This window comes from Cervus elaphus, chromosome 4 (assembly GCF_910594005.1).
Source record: "Cervus elaphus chromosome 4, mCerEla1.1, whole genome shotgun sequence".
Classification (NCBI taxonomy): Eukaryota; Metazoa; Chordata; class Mammalia; order Artiodactyla; family Cervidae; genus Cervus; species Cervus elaphus.
This window is the reverse complement of record NC_057818.1, coordinates 64,537,130-64,552,667: the sequence shown is the minus strand read 5'-3', so window position 1 is coordinate 64,552,667 and position 15,538 is coordinate 64,537,130. Positions and strand designations below refer to the sequence as shown.

At 46.3% G+C, this 15,538-nt stretch overlaps 1 protein-coding gene across 1 annotated transcript; it reads right to left on the bottom strand.

The window, feature by feature from the left end:
• Positions 1 to 334: 334 nt before the first annotated feature.
• LOC122692504 (cationic amino acid transporter 3-like) lies at positions 335 to 6,088 on the bottom strand. Its single transcript, XM_043900119.1, is given in 12 exon segments — positions 335 to 406; positions 408 to 430; positions 596 to 704; positions 1,111 to 1,277; positions 1,475 to 1,662; positions 2,798 to 2,900; positions 3,005 to 3,144; positions 3,302 to 3,524; positions 3,678 to 3,790; positions 3,998 to 4,175; positions 4,994 to 5,152; positions 5,719 to 6,088. Coding segments are annotated over 12 exon segments (1,845 nt in total).
• Positions 6,089 to 15,538: the final 9,450 nt, after the last annotated feature.

Here is a 15,538-nt window from a genome sequence, read left to right as displayed (position 1 = left end):
GAGTTGTTTCTCATGTGCCAGGTTAATATTTTATTTCTTCCTCTGGTTGCTGGTTACACTGTTGTACTTTGTGAAAATCCATCTTGCTGCACACTTAGGAAGCACACACTTTTCTGTGTGTATGTTATGGTTCTAAAAGTCTACTTAAAACTTAAACAACATAAAAGTCATTTTGTCTGCTGGCAATGAATACATGGCTCTAAATGCATTTCACCCTCACGCTCCATTGAGGCTCACAGCGCCCCTTGAACCAGCAGACCCTCTAGTGCATGGCGGGATTCCAACAGCATCTATTTCCTGTGGTTAAGATGACTCAGCACCAAGGATGTTTTTCTCAAGTCTGGGAGGTGGAGGCTGGTGGCTGTAGCTCGTTGTTCTCCTTCAAGCTGTGTTGGATCCCAGATCCCATATCCAAAATATATGACAAATCCTAGTAGGGAAATGAGACGATGAGAACAGAAAGAAAGTGCTCACCCCACTTAAAAATGCCCAGTAGGCCTCCTGTTCTGGTGTCTGACAGTTCAGGGCAGAGGCAGTAGGAAGAGGACTGGGTTCAGTCCCTCAAGAAGCCTCTTTGTCCCAGGAAATCACTTACCAATCACCATCCAGATGCCAAATAGGGCCCAGGTCCCAGTGGTCATCCTCATCATAGAGTAAATGTTCACAAAGATGCTCACCAGTGGGAGGACAGGCAGAGCAGGGACCTGTGGGCAGAGTCAGTTCATCCCTGAGCACAGCCCAGACGTCTGAGAGGGAGACCCGACCCCAGTGGGCAGGAAGACAGTCCTACTCAGGCCGAGCGCTCACTGTCTACTGAGAGTGGGTTTGTAAAGCACCGAGTGTGGACCAGGGAAGGGTCCATTGTTTTAGTGAGCCCTCCTCCTTCCCTGGTCCAGCATAGAGTGTTCAGACCTCAAAGCCTGCAGACTTCATCACTCAAGGTGGACAGTCTGGGGACATATAATAACCTACTTTTGCGGGGGGGGTGGGGCATGTCATGTGGCTTATGGGGATCTTAGTTCCCTGACCAGGGATTGAGCCTGCACCCAGGGCAGTGAAAATGCAGAGTCCTAACCACTGGACCACCAAGGAACTCCCAAGATCACCTACTTTAAAATAAAGAGGAGAGGGGTCCTGGGGCTGCTTCCAGATGATGACCGTGACCCCAGTGATGAGCAGCAGCAGCAGCACAACCACTGTTGTGAGCACGGGGTCTCCAGAGAACACCCGGCTGGGCCGCTGGGCCAGGATCAGGCTCAGGATGGTCAGCAGGAGAACTGCAAGGGTCAAGGTGGAGGAGAACAGGCTGGACTCCAGAAGACAAAGACGTCAGGACCTTGGGTCACATCCCTCCCCAGGCTGCCCACATCAGGAAGGGTCATCATATCTCCAAGATGCCTCAACTGACAAAATATACACTCCCACTCATCCCGTCAATATCAGAATATGACCAAAGAGAAACCCCACTGCTCACCGAGCAGGAAGGCACATCCATAGACAATCTGGCCAGATTTCTGTGTGGGGGTGGTGCTGGTAGGGAACCAAAGACTCTTCAGGATGTTTGAGGTTCCTGCTTCAGGTACAGAGTCCAAAGGATTTCCTTCAGCTTCAGGCTCCATCTCAATATCCTCCCCTGTTTTCTCCTTCAGGTGCGGCTGGTATCTGAATATGAGATATTAAGGCAACATTAATAATGGACTGGTTCAAAACTGGGAAAAGAGTACATCAAGGCTATGTATTGTCACCCTGCATATTTAACTTAAAGGCAGAGTACGTCATGAGAAATGACGGGCTTGATGAATCACAAGCTGGAATCAAGATTGCCCAGAGAAATATCAACAACCTCAGATATGCAGATGACACTACTTTAATTGCAGAAAGTGAAGAGGAGATAAAGAGTCTCTTGATGAAAGTGAAAGAGGAGAGTGAAAACGTTGGCTTAAAGCTCAACATTCAAAAAACTAAGATCATGGCATCTGCTCCCATCATTTCATGGCAAATAGATGGGGAAAATGTGGAAACAGTGTCAGATTTCATTTTCTTGGGCTCCAAAATCAATGTGGCCAGTGATTGCAGCCATGAAATGAAAAGACACTTGCTCCTTGGAAGAATAGCTATGACAAAGCTAGGCAGTATATTAAAAAGCAAAGACATCATTTTGCTGACAAAGGTACATATAGTCAAAGCTATGGTTTTTTCAGTAGTTGCATATGGATATGATAAGTGGACCATAAAGAAGGCTGAGCACTGAAGAACTGATGCTTTTGAGCTGTGGTGCTGGAGAAGACTGTTGAGAGTCACTTGGACTGCAAGGAGGTCCAACCAGCCCGTCCTAAAGGAAATTAACCCTGAATATTCATTGGAGGGACTGATACTGAAGCTGAAGCTCTAATACTTTGGCCACCAAATGTGAAGAGCTGACTCAATGGAAAAGACCATGATGCTGGGAAAGATGGAGGGCAGGAGGAGAAGGGGGTGACAGAGGATGAGACGGTTGGATGGCATCACTGACTAGATGGACATGAATTTGAGCAAACTCCAGGAGATAGTGAAGGACAGAGAAGCCTGGCATGCTGCAGTCCATGGGGTGGCAAAGAGTTGGTCAAGACTAAGTGATTGAACAACAACAGCAACAAGGTAATATTAACAGCAGCCCCTACTCAGCCAACATTACATAGCCTATGCCACCACTTTCCTATCTTAAACCTAGAAGGACATTTAGAAAGCAGCATGAAGGCAGAAGGTGATTCATCTCCATGAGTCCAAGGCCCCCGGTCAAGGTGTAGTGGAGTCTTACCTGAGGACAAGGACTGAAAATGCCACGAGAGTGTAAGCAAGCAGGGTCACAACTGACAAGAAGTCCACAAGATCACTGAGCTCGAAGAGTAATGCCATGACCCCTAGAATGAGGGCACAATCAAGATGGAAGGGGGGAGCGAGAAACCGCTGGAAATATCCAAGTTAAAAAAGCCGATCAAGGAAGGGGTGGGTTTTGTTTATTCACCTGCGAGGTTTCCAGAAGACATGATGGCCATGATGGGGATGTCTGTGTGGGCACGGACCTGGGCAAGTCCCCGGAAAAGGAGCCCGTCCTCTGCCATCGCGTAGACCACCTGAGACATGGGGAACATGGCACTGTGGAGTCTGGAAGAGAAAGTGGGAGCATGTGTGAGAACGTGCAGAGATGGGGGCATCTGCTCCCTGGTCTACATGGGGTAAGGTGCCTTTCCATCTGGTTTCTCAATCCCAAGGGATGGGATTGGCATCTGACAGGAGATGGGGAGAAAAGCAACATACTGACCTGTATGTAATAGCACAAATGATGCCGACACTCAGGACATATCTGGCAGAAATCCACCCACCGTGCAGAAATGTCTGTGATAAGGGGTTGTCAGGCTGAATCTGGTAGTAGGGCAGGACAAGGGTGAGGGATGCTGAGACACCGAAATAGGCCAAAAAGCAGATGAAGATGGAGAACGTGATGCCCAAGGGGATGGACCAGTGAGGATTTAGGGCTTCTTCGCCTGTAGATTGGGAGGAAGTATTGGGTCAGGGATACGCACTGGGGTGAAAGCACAAAACCCGCTTTCCTCTTTAACCTCCAAGTGATACCTGTGCCCAAGGGCAGTCCAGTCTGTGGCCAAACCCCAGATGGGGACACACAGGGCCCAGGTTACCTCTAGAGACAATGGCGTCAAAGCCAACAAATGCGTAGAAACATAGAGCCGCTCCATGGAGAACCCCGTCAAAGCCAAAAGGCACAAACCCTCCAGAACCCAGAGGGCCCAACCTATGGTGAGAGAAGGAGTGAGGAAGAACATGGGGGAGGTTGTTCAGCCATCTCTGAGCTCCTTGGTTAATGTCATGAGTCCTGGGTTCCAGGATGCCATTAATTGAGTCTGTCGGTTCAGATCTCCGTAGTCCCCACCATAGTCCCAGCTCTGCATAAACCATCCCCCGCACCGAGCATTAGAATGGTCCAAGATACCCGCCTAACCTAGAGGTGCCCCTGGATTCAGACGTGTTCAAGGTGTAGTCCTGTTCCGTGAGCTGCCAATTGTGTGGGTCTCCCTTAATGAAACCCGAGAGGATGATGAAGCTTTGAACCAAAATGTTGATGCCTGTGAACACTTTGTTAAACAGGGCTGAGTCACGAGCTCCCAGCATCTGTAGTCCTGTGGAAAAGATGGGACATGAGACATCCTAGGTAACTAAGTCCACAGACACAGAAAGCAGACCAGGGGTGGGGAGATGGACAGTGACTACTCAGTGGATACCGGGTTTCTTTTTTGTTGTGATGAAAATATTTGGAAGTAGATGGAGGCAATTGTTACACAGCGTTGTGAATGTACTAACCTGAATTGCCCCTGACTTGGACACTTTAAGGTGGTTCATGTCTAACTGTGGCTATTATCTCACGATACGCAGGCCTACCAAATCACGACGCTGTACACGTCTTAATCAATGTTGCCTGTCAATTATGTTTCAGTAAAGTTGGTAAAGAATCACAGATGGATAACTTTATGTTATATGAATTTCCTTCCAATTAAAAACACGTCTTTGGTCTCAGTAAAGAGGGAGAAACATGTCAATCTAAGTAAACAATTCTCATGAGGGGATGATTTTATAATAATTCACACTAGGAAATAATTCCCAAGGGAACTGTTGGCAATGCCTGGAGACAGTCTGGAGGGTGGGAGTCACCTGTATCTAGTGAATAAAGGCCAGGGGTGCTACTCAACACCTGACAATGATATTTAAAAAAAAAAACCTAAAATGTACAGGACATCTCCCCACACCAAGAATGACCCAGCCCAAAATGTCAGTGTCGCCAAGGGTGGGAAACATCAGCCGATGTCTTGGCTTCCTGTCTCTTGTATCTCAGATGCTGCTTTTCAGTTCTAATCCCCTTCCATTCTGCTCCCCAGCCCCCCGGCCTTTCCCACCTCTCCACCCCGAGATCTTCCCCTCCGATCACTGGGCCCGGTCTTACCCATGAACAGCAGCACCAGGGCCAAGGCCAGAAAGTCTGGGTACTTGGCCAGGAAGTGGGGCATGTACAGAGAGAAAGTTCCTTGTAATGCTTGAGAGATGTGGTTCCCAATGAGGCTGTCGAAGATGTAGCTCCAGGCCCTGGCCAGAATGGCAGTGCCTGCAGTGGCAGAAAGAGCAGACATTAATTGAACCCCTAATATGCGCCATGAGATGAATTTTTGGGAAACAGACAAAACACCTAATGTGAAAATGTTTTTCTTCCCTGCCATGGGATGGGGAGAGAAGACCCAGATGGTTCACAATTTAGGTCAACTATTTACTATGTGAAGAGGAAATCAATGTTATGTAAAAAAAGAAAACAGAGCAGTAGGAAATGGAGGGCTGGAAGATGAGGGTTGAATTTTTAAATCAAGGTGTAAGAGAATATCCCGTGAAGGCAACAACGGAGCAAAGACTTGAATATGGTGAAGGGATGAGCCTGTGGGCCATGCTTCCTCCTCACCTACTCCCTATAGACTCCTTTCTTTCTGGATTCTTGGTCCAATTGTTTAAGGAAAGAAAGAGAGAGCTGAGTAGAATGAAAGTGTGGGGTTTTCTTGCCACTATTACTCACCTCCCCCTGCAAGGTCAATAATAAAGTGCTCATGAATGAGCAAACACCCCGATCCCCACTTCTAGTTACCTAATCTCAAGCCACACACCATCCTTATCCCATTATCTCACCAAGGACTAAGGACAGGATGAGGTTCCAGCCAGTGAAGAAGGCGTACAGCTGACCCATGGTGACATAGCTGTAGAGATATGCAGAACCGGAGCGTGGTACCCGGGCCCATAACTCAGCGTAGCAGAGCCCTGACAGCAGGGAAAACAAGGCGGCCACCAAGAAGCAGATGACGATCGCTGGTCCAGTTATGTACTTCACCATTTTACCAATTAGGATATAGATGGCAGCTCTCATTATCTTGCCCACACCCAAGATCACCAGGTCGAGGGTGTTCAGAGAAGCTCCGCGGCTCTCAGCCTCCTTCAGGGGCTCCAGTGGCCGCCTGCGGACCAGCTTCTGACCGAACTGGTGAACATACCAACGCAGCATCCTAGACATAGCTGAGGAGGCTCCGGTCTGCTGAGGAAACAAGACATGAAGCCATCAGGAATGTCCCTCCACTCTTGGCCCTGGGAGTTCAGTTCTATGAAGCAACGGAGTGATGGGGAGCTGGTGGTAAACGGACACAGTAGACAAGTTCTCTGCCTCTGAGCTCTGGTTTCTTCAAACATAAAGAAGACATTTAATATGCTTTAAGAGAAGTGAGGGCAAGGGGATGACTCCCCAAAACGTCCCACTTTGACATGGGGATTGTTTTGAGCTGAAGGCAATTTAGACCCAGCAGACTCAGGAGCTTCTCCTTGCCTCTCTCTCAACTGCTCAAAAGAGTATAGATTAGGGGACGTCCCTATGCCAGGAAGAGAGCTATTCCCAGAGAGAATTTTTATCTCAAAAAGACCTGGAGCAGCAAACCTTTGTTCACCAAGCACTTGCTCTTCCCATCGTCCTGTGACTTGTCTTCCTCCCCTTTGAACCCCCAGGCCCTGACCCCCTTCTTCTTAGATATAAGCTTCAATTGCTTGAATGTATTTGGGCCTTAGAGTTTTTATCAGACTCCAATACATAGCAAATTAAACTCGTTCATTTGACTTTTGTCAACTTGTTAGACTGGGCAAAGAGCCTAGAAGGAAAAGCTTTGTGCCCCTAGCGAATGAAAAGCTTCTAATGGTGCCTGGCACAGCGTTAATTACATGCTTAATTTACAGGGTGATTTGAGTGGAGAAGAATGCTGATTTTTTAATTGAAGTTGACCAGCTCTGCTGGTTCATATCCAGTTCTGCCTGTCTGGTTTTGCACAAACTACATACCGTCTTTGTCCTCCTTTCCTGTATAAAATGGGGGAAATTATTATCATCATGATTTCCTTCCTTCCTTGATATGTGTGAAGTGACTCTTTTAGGAGCTTGCTGATCAGAGAGCTCAGACTACATGTATTTCTTCACCAAGGATACTGCTATCTCCCAGCTTTCTGTTTCATTGCTTGCAGAGGAAAATGGAATAGGAACTCAGATTTGGGGCAGAAGGAGATGGGATTTGCAGAAGGCACAGACTCTAGCCCAGCTCAGTCAAAGCATCAAACCAGAGTGGCCTCCCAACTGCCTGGAGGGAGGGGGGGACTAACCTTCATTCTGAATCAGAAACGACAGGACTCTGCTTCCTGCTGCTGTGGGGCATGAAATGTCCCCTCACTACACTGCTCTGCAGGGCTAGGATGACCCAGGGACCACAAGTCACCAGTAGGGGGCTTCTATCCCGGATACTCCAAAGTCCAAGTTTAACATTTTGGTTCAGAGCGAGCATTCAAACAGCCAAGAAACCCTGATTAGGATCTTGGCTCCTCAAACACCCCCGTGTCTTTGAACAAGTCATTTACTTCTCTGAACCTGTGTTTCCTTCTTGTTCAAATACTGCTGATGAAGCTTCGTGCATTGTCAGTAGGCATGTAACCTGTTACAGCTGCTGCAGATAAACTATTGTGTGTTCCTCCAAAAATCAAAAATAGATTTACCCCAGAAATAATAAATGCTGGAGAGGGTGTGGAGAGAAGGGAACCCTCCTACACTGTTGGTGGGAATGTAAATTGGCTCAACCACTATGGAGAACAGTACGGAAATTCCTTAAACAACTGAAAACAGAGCTACCATACGACCCAGCAATCCCACTCTCTGGGAGTACATCCAGAGGAAAAAAAGGTCCAAAAGGATACGTGCACCTCATCGTTCATTTCAGCACTGTTTGCAATAGCCAAAGACTGGAAGCAAACTATATGTCCATTGACAGAGGAATGCATAAAGAGGATGGGGTATATACATACAATGGAATACTATTCTGCCAGTAAAGAGAATGAAATAATGTCATTTGCAGCAACATGGATGGGCCTAGAGGTGATCATACTGAGTGAACTAAGTCAGACAGAGAAGAAGAAATACCATATAATATCCCATATGCTGCTGCTGCTAAGTCTCTTCAGTCATGTCTGACTCTGTGCGACCCCAAAGATGGCAGCCCACCAGGCTCCCCCATCCCTGGGATTCTCCAGGCAAGAACACCGGAGTGGGTTGCCATTTCCTTCTCCAATGCATGAAAGTGAAGTCGCTCAGTCGTGTCTGACTCTTCGCAACCCCATGGACTGCAGCTTACCAGGCTCCTCCGTCCATGGGATTTTCTAATCAAGAGTACTGGAGTGGGGTGCCATTGCCTTCTCTGATAATATCCCATATATGTGAAATCTAAAAAGAAATGATGATGCACATGAACTTACAAAACAGAGAAACTCTCAGACTTAGAGGATGAACTTAGGGGGAGAAGGGATGGTTAGGGAGTTTGGGCTGGACATGTACACACTGCTGTATTTTAAAATGGATATCCAGCGAGGTCCTACTATATAGCACAGCGAACTCTGCTCGATGTTATGTGGGAGCCTGTGGGAGGGAGTCACAAGGCCCTCATGCTCTCCATGGCAGGAAGACAAAATGACTCCTTTCAGCCTGCACTTTTATTGGCAGAAGTCCCGTGAGAGCACTTGGAAACAGCTATACTGGGGAGTTTGATCCATGGCACAATAAAGAAGGAGGCAGGTTAAGGCCCTGCTGTTGATCAGGAACATCTTGTTTTGTTTCCATGGAGATGGAGGCAGGGGCAGGCAGTGAAGGGGAGTTTGGGGGAGAAGAGATACATGTATTTGTGTGGCTGAGTCCCTTTGCCATTCTCCTGAAACTATCACCACATCATTGATAGGCTATACCCCAATACAAAATAAGAAGTTAAAAAAAGACTAGAAATGACAAGATGAAAAAGCAGAGAGAACAGTTAGGTTTGTATTCAATGAGGTCTGAGATAATGAGAGCTATCATATTGTGAACCTGCCTCCATGACCAGAGGGTGCGGCAAACTGCGCCCTCCTGATTGTCCTAGTAAGCAAGCTGAAGGGACACCCTTGGGGGCAGGATGCCTCTCTGCTCCGCTTCAGTGCCTGCCCCTGCTCTGGAGCGAGCTCGATCCCTCTATCCTCAAGCCTACATCATTCACTGTATTGATGACATGCTCTTAGGTGCCCCGGAGGAGTCTCTCCTAAACCCACTTTTTCACCAAGTTCAACATGACCTTATATGATGGGGACTACATGTAGCTCCCGAAAAAAATAAAAAAAAAAACAGCTCCCTTTTGCTATTTAGGTTATTGGGTTTCAGAATGCCACTATTACAACCCAGAAAGTATCCATTAATATATGATAATCTCAAAGCATTAAATGATTTTCAAAAGCTTTTAGGAGATATTAATTGGTTGCGCTCTGCCTTGGACATTCCTACCAGCTCACTTAAATACCTCTTTGAGACTCTTAAAGGGGACTCAGCCCTTTCTTCCCCTTGAACTCTTGACTCTACAAACTAAAAAGGAACTCGATATAGTAAATATTGCCATTCAAAGTGCTCAACTTAATCGTATTTATAGGATAATATGATTATCCTATTCTCTTCATTGTCGTAGCTTCTCCAGAAGCCCCTATAGGATTTCTATTCCAAGAACAGCCCACATTTGACATCATAGAATGGTTGTTCCCACATTCTCAGGAGGGCAAAACCCTGATGACGTACATTGCCCTTGGGTATAATTTAATTATGCAAGGAAGGAAATGTACTCGCCAGCTGACTGGCTTTGATCCTCAAATGCTCCATGTTCCTTTTGACAAAACTCAACAACAGCAACTTTGGCAAACTTGCTTATCATGGCAGGTTGGCCTTGCTGATTCTGTGGGCATTTTAGACAAGCACCCTCCTGCACATAAATTATTACAATTTATTTCCCTAACTTCCTTTGTGGGGCCCAGAGTCACCAAGGCCACGCCTATCCCAGGAACTCCTACTTATTTTACAGATGTCTCTAACAATGGCAAAGGAGACATTACTGGTCCTGACGAACAAGAAACTCTAGTTACTTCCCATACCTCGGCTCAGCGGGTGGAGCTAGTAGCAGTAATTACAATACTTGTATCTAAACATAAGACCCCTATTAATATTGTTAGTGACTCTGCCTATGTTGGAATGACCAAGTCTATTGAGACTACAAAAATTAAACAAGTTAATTCTGAGGAACTATTCCTGTTTCTCCAACTTCAAAAAGCTATTCATTCCCATTCCTTTCCTTTCCTTTCTTTCTTTATTACACATAGTCGAGCTCACTCTCCCCTCCCTTGGCAATTCTCAGGCTGATCTTTTAATGATGCCCATTTTAAAGCAGGTTTACCAGTCTCATCAACTTCTTCAGCAATCTGCCCGTTCCCTTAGACATCAGTTTAACATTACTAAGTCCCAAGCAACACAAATTATTCAAGCCTGTCCTTCCCGTCAACAAGTCAGTGCTTATCTACCTGCACCACCTGGAGTTTTCCCCGGAGGGCTTACTCCAAATAAAAGTTGGCAGATGGATGTAACCCGTTTTCCTGAGTTTGGACGCCTTAGCTACCTCCATCTTTCTAGTGATACTTATTCTCACATGCTTTGGGCTTCTGCTCATCCTGGTGAAACCACCACTCCTGTCCAACACCATTTCTTAGCTGCTTTCACTCATATGGGCATTCCAAAGAAACTTAAAGCTGACAACGGGCCCACTTACACAAGTAAAGCTTTTAAAACCTTTCGCTCCTTCTAGTCTATGTCACTCTACAGACATCCTATATAATCTGACTGGCCAGGCTACCGTTGAACGAGCACATTATGCTCTTAAAAATCAACTTTTAAAACAAAAAGGGGGAATGGCAGGGAAATCTCCACCTGCACGTCTGCATCTGGCTCTCCTAACCTTAAAATTTTTCACAACAGATGACCAAAAATTCACCCCATGTGAGAAACACCATTCACATACCCCTTCAGTGCAACACCCACAGGTCTGGTGCAAGGTGCCAGAAGGTGGTCCACGGGAAGGGCCAACCCCCCATACCAACCTGGGGTGAGGATATGGTTGTGTCTCAGCCATATCAAGGCCCTTGTTGGATACCAAGCGTGTGCATCAAGCCATACCATGAACGTCCCCATTTGAACCATGGGAAATGTGGGATCCCAAGTGATCATGGCGATGGGCGACACAGAAAGTCCAGAGGCTACGCACTCATCAGGCACCTTCTGTGACCTGGGGACAACTGAAGGGCCTCAGTCAGAAGAGCGAACAGATGCTCCAGTGCAAACACTTAAGATCCCTGAGACCGTGCTGCTGCCTATGGTGGCATCGTCTCCTGGGTGGTAACTGGAATAGACGCTGATTTGTTTTGGACTTACGTTCCAAACCCTCCATCAGCTAGACCCTTAACCTGGATTGACCCTTCCCCCACAATTTGGGCCAACGATTCCCACTGATTCCCTGATCCTAACAGGGCACCTCCAGATTTAGCATGAGGAGCCTTGTATAATTATTCTGGATTGACCTCCTCCTTGCCACTTTGTGTAGACAGTGGCTCCAATTGCCTTAATGTCCACACTTGAACTTGGGTAAATATTGTGCCAACACGTGATAATCAAACAGCTCAAATGTACACGATATTGGCTGGAAGTATTATAAAGGCAGGCCCACACAAGCTATAGCCTCTGACCCTGGATCCACTCATTAGCAGACAAAGTATGGGATGCATCTGAATAGGGGCCGCATTGGGAGGATGGTGTGGTCCCTCATCCTCATCAGATTTGTGTTGCCAATCTTACATTTTATGACTGGGGACCTCACGGTCGAACCCTTGGATGCAACTGTGTAACCCTGAAATGGCAGTCTGTGCCTGTGCAAAGTAAGAAAGACACAAGCATTTGTTCAAAATTCCAGTCCCGTTGTTCGGCATGAAGGAGGAATGTCTGCTCCTAAGATATAATATATTGATACTATACTAAAAAAATCGGGTCCTTTACACATGTATATTTGAAATATAGCTCTCCCCTTCTACCCAGTCCATATTTCTGCTGGCAATTACTCTAAAAACAAGGATAACTACACTCTTACAGTGACCAAGAGTCAGACCTTAGGAGTCACTGTATGTGCCTTTCACACAAGCGTTCTTAGTAGGGAATCCTTGTATTAAAAATGAAAATAATATATGGAATGTAACATGTATATCTTGCAGACTGTATCATTGCATAAATCATGCTGTAATACAGAGCAACCCTGTGCTTGTCTTTCAACGTATGCCCGCTGCCTGGCTTCCAGTTAACTTCACCGAACCTTGGGAGGCAACACCTGGCATGCATTTAATTATCCAGACACTTGATTCCCTGGTGCATTGCACTTAAACGCTTCGTGGGGATGTTGATGGCAGGAATTATATCCTTGTTGTTCTAGTGGCTGCTACTGCTGTTGCAACCACTGCCCTAGTAGAGACCTCGCAGACACAGCGCTTTGTCAGTGACTGGACGGGAGAACAGATACAGAGCCTACACTCACCAGCAACAGCTTGTTTGCTACTGGAATGTTACTGATTACTGGGTTGCTCCTCTTAAATATAATGACTACACATACCTGGGATTTGGTTAAAAAAAAATCACCTCCGAGGAGCTTGGGGCAATGTGTCACTAGACATGGCCCATCTCCAGGAACAGGTTACTTTTACCAGTCAAGCCCAGCTTCAGGCTGACCCAGCCTTAGAAGTTCTGGCTAAAAGTGAAGATTCTTTTCAAGAACTTAACCCTTTAAATGTAATCAAAGGCTTCGGAGGAGGTCTACGGGGAACCTGAGTACTAATGCTTCTTTGTGTTTCACTCCTCATAGCCTGCAGATTCGGCCTCAGATCAATGAGAGAGTCCTCTGAGACTCATCCGTTATTGACCACGATGGCCCTGCAGTCAAAACAAAAGTGGGGAGATGTTGCAGCCTGGCGGAGCAGAGACCAGAACCTGCCCCAAGTCTCCAGGGTGTGGAATACCGCACCCCCGTGATTGTCCTAGTAAGCAAGCTGAAGGACATGCTCTCTGCTCCGCTTCACTGCCTGCCCCTGCCTCTGTCTCCATGGAAACAAAACAAGATGTTCCTGATCAACAGCAGAGCCTTAACTTGCCTCCCTCTTTATGGTGCGCTGATCAAACTCCCCAGTATAGCTGTTTCCTAGTGATCTCATGGGACTTCTGCCAATAAAAGTGCAGGCTGAAAGGAGTCATTTTGTCTTCCTGCCATGGAGAGCAGCAGGGCCCCTGTCTCCCCACTTGCCAAATTATATGTGTCTGTCTTTTCATCACTCCGGTCTTTCTCACCAGCTGTGCTGGACATAGCAATTATCGAGCATTCCCTCTGTGGATGTATACCCAAAATAAATGGAAATAGTATCTCAAAGCAGTGTACAATATTTGTACACATATGTTCATAGCAGCATTATTCCCTGTAGCTGAAAGATGGAAGCAAACCAAATGTTCATCCATGCAGGATTGTGGTTTGGGTGTACAGTGGAATATTATGCAGCCTTAAAAGAAATGATAGGGAATTCCAACTCAAGCTACAACACTGAGGAGTCTTGAGGACATTATGCCAAGCGGCATAAGCCAGTCACACACACACACAGACACACACACACAAATATTATATGATGCCACTTCTATGAAGTACCCAGAGTAGTCAAATTTGTAGAGACAGAAAGTAGAGTGGTAGTTAGTCTGGGGCTTTGGTGAAGAGGAGAATGGGAAGTAACTGTTAAATGGGGACACAGTTTCAGTTTTATAAGATGAAAAGTTTTCTAGAGGTTGGTTGCTCAACAATGTAAGTACGCTTTACTGAACAGTCTGAAATGGTTAGTAAATTTTACATCATGTGTATTTTAACAACCATTTAACAAAGTTGCTGCCAATGATAAATAATAGAAGGAGCATCACAGAGTTGCTGGGTATAATGTACTGCAAGGTGGTTTAATATAAATCACCACGGCGGCCTCCTCCATGGGTACTAAAGGCTGCAGGTTCTCAAGTCCCTGATGGTCTCCTCCATATTCAAGGAGGAGGAGCCTCCAATTATGGGGTGCCGACAGCATAAAAGAGACTGAAATGAAGTGGCCCGCATATCATAAATCGTCTATGTGGGTAATCTTTGATATTGTTTGAACTCCAGACAAAAAAAAAAGAGCATCCAGACCTGATCCCGTCTCCCACACCTAACCTGTTTCCCCTCAACACAAACATACACAGCTCCCAGCTCCTTCTGCTTTCATCTGGAAAACGGGTCTCTCCACCCTCAGGCTGGAGCCAGGCTGACCCCTGCACTCTGGGGTTGCAGAGGTCTCTTTGGGAGGATGTGGACTCAGCGCCCAATCTCCTACAGAAGAGGGTGACCCGAGACTTACTGGATCCTTGGAGCAGAGCCTGGAGCCCTGGGTCAGTCAGGGAGGCTGAGGATAAGCCGTATGGGGCTGGAGCTGAGACATTTCCAAGAACCAAAGCGGGGAGTCCTGAGCACAGAAGACAGCCTGAGCACAGAAGACAGCCCTCACCCCTGGGTTGTTGGGGTGGAGATGGGGCTGGGCGGGCGGGGAGCATCTGCCATGTTGCTATCAGCTTGACTCCTCTGTGGTTACCCTCAGGGGAGGTTCCAAAATTTTTTGTGTGTGGTAAAATACACATAACATAAAATTGACTAGTTTAATCATTTTAAGTGGCAGTTCAGTCGCATTAAATACATTCACATTTTTGTGCAACTGAACTCCAGGACTTTTTCCATTTGGCAAAACTGAAACTCTGTACCGATTCAACAAAATTCCCTCCTTTCTCCATTCTCAGTTTCTGGCAATCACCCTTCTACTTTCTGTCTCTATGACTCTGACAACTCCAGGTTCTTCATTTCAGTGGAATGAGACAATACATGTCCTTTCCTGACAGGCTCATTTTACTTAGAAGAATGTCCGCTAGGATCCATGTTGTAGCATGTGCTAGAATCCCATTCCTTTTTAATGCTGAAGAACATACTATTGTGGGCACAGACCACATGGGCTTAGCCATGCTTTGATCAAGGGGTGCTTGGTTTACTTTCATGTTTTATTGTGAGAAATGCTGCTATGAACATGGGTGTACAAACGTCTCTTCCAGAGTGTGTTTTCAATTTTCCTGGGTACATCCTCAGAGGTAGAATTGCTGGATCATGTGGATCTAAGATTTTTACCTGCTTGTGATGGAGAAAATGTTGACATATTGAAACACGAGGAAGTCAATTTGACTTATACACGGTTCAGCTGGAACTTTGTGTGAATTAAAACAGCCTGTCAGACCCTCACAGCTCATCTTCTTTAACCATTGAGGTAAAGAACATCTGTTTTGAAGATAAGAATGAGTAACTCCCTTCTCGTGGCGTCCCTGTTAACGTTCCCTGGAAGATAAGGTTCCCTTCCCAGACACCAGGATGAAGTTCGTTGCCTCACTGTCTATGTACTCAGTCTGTCTCTTTGGAAATCTGGATGGAATACACCCTGTCAGTTTGATGTGTGTTCTTTGT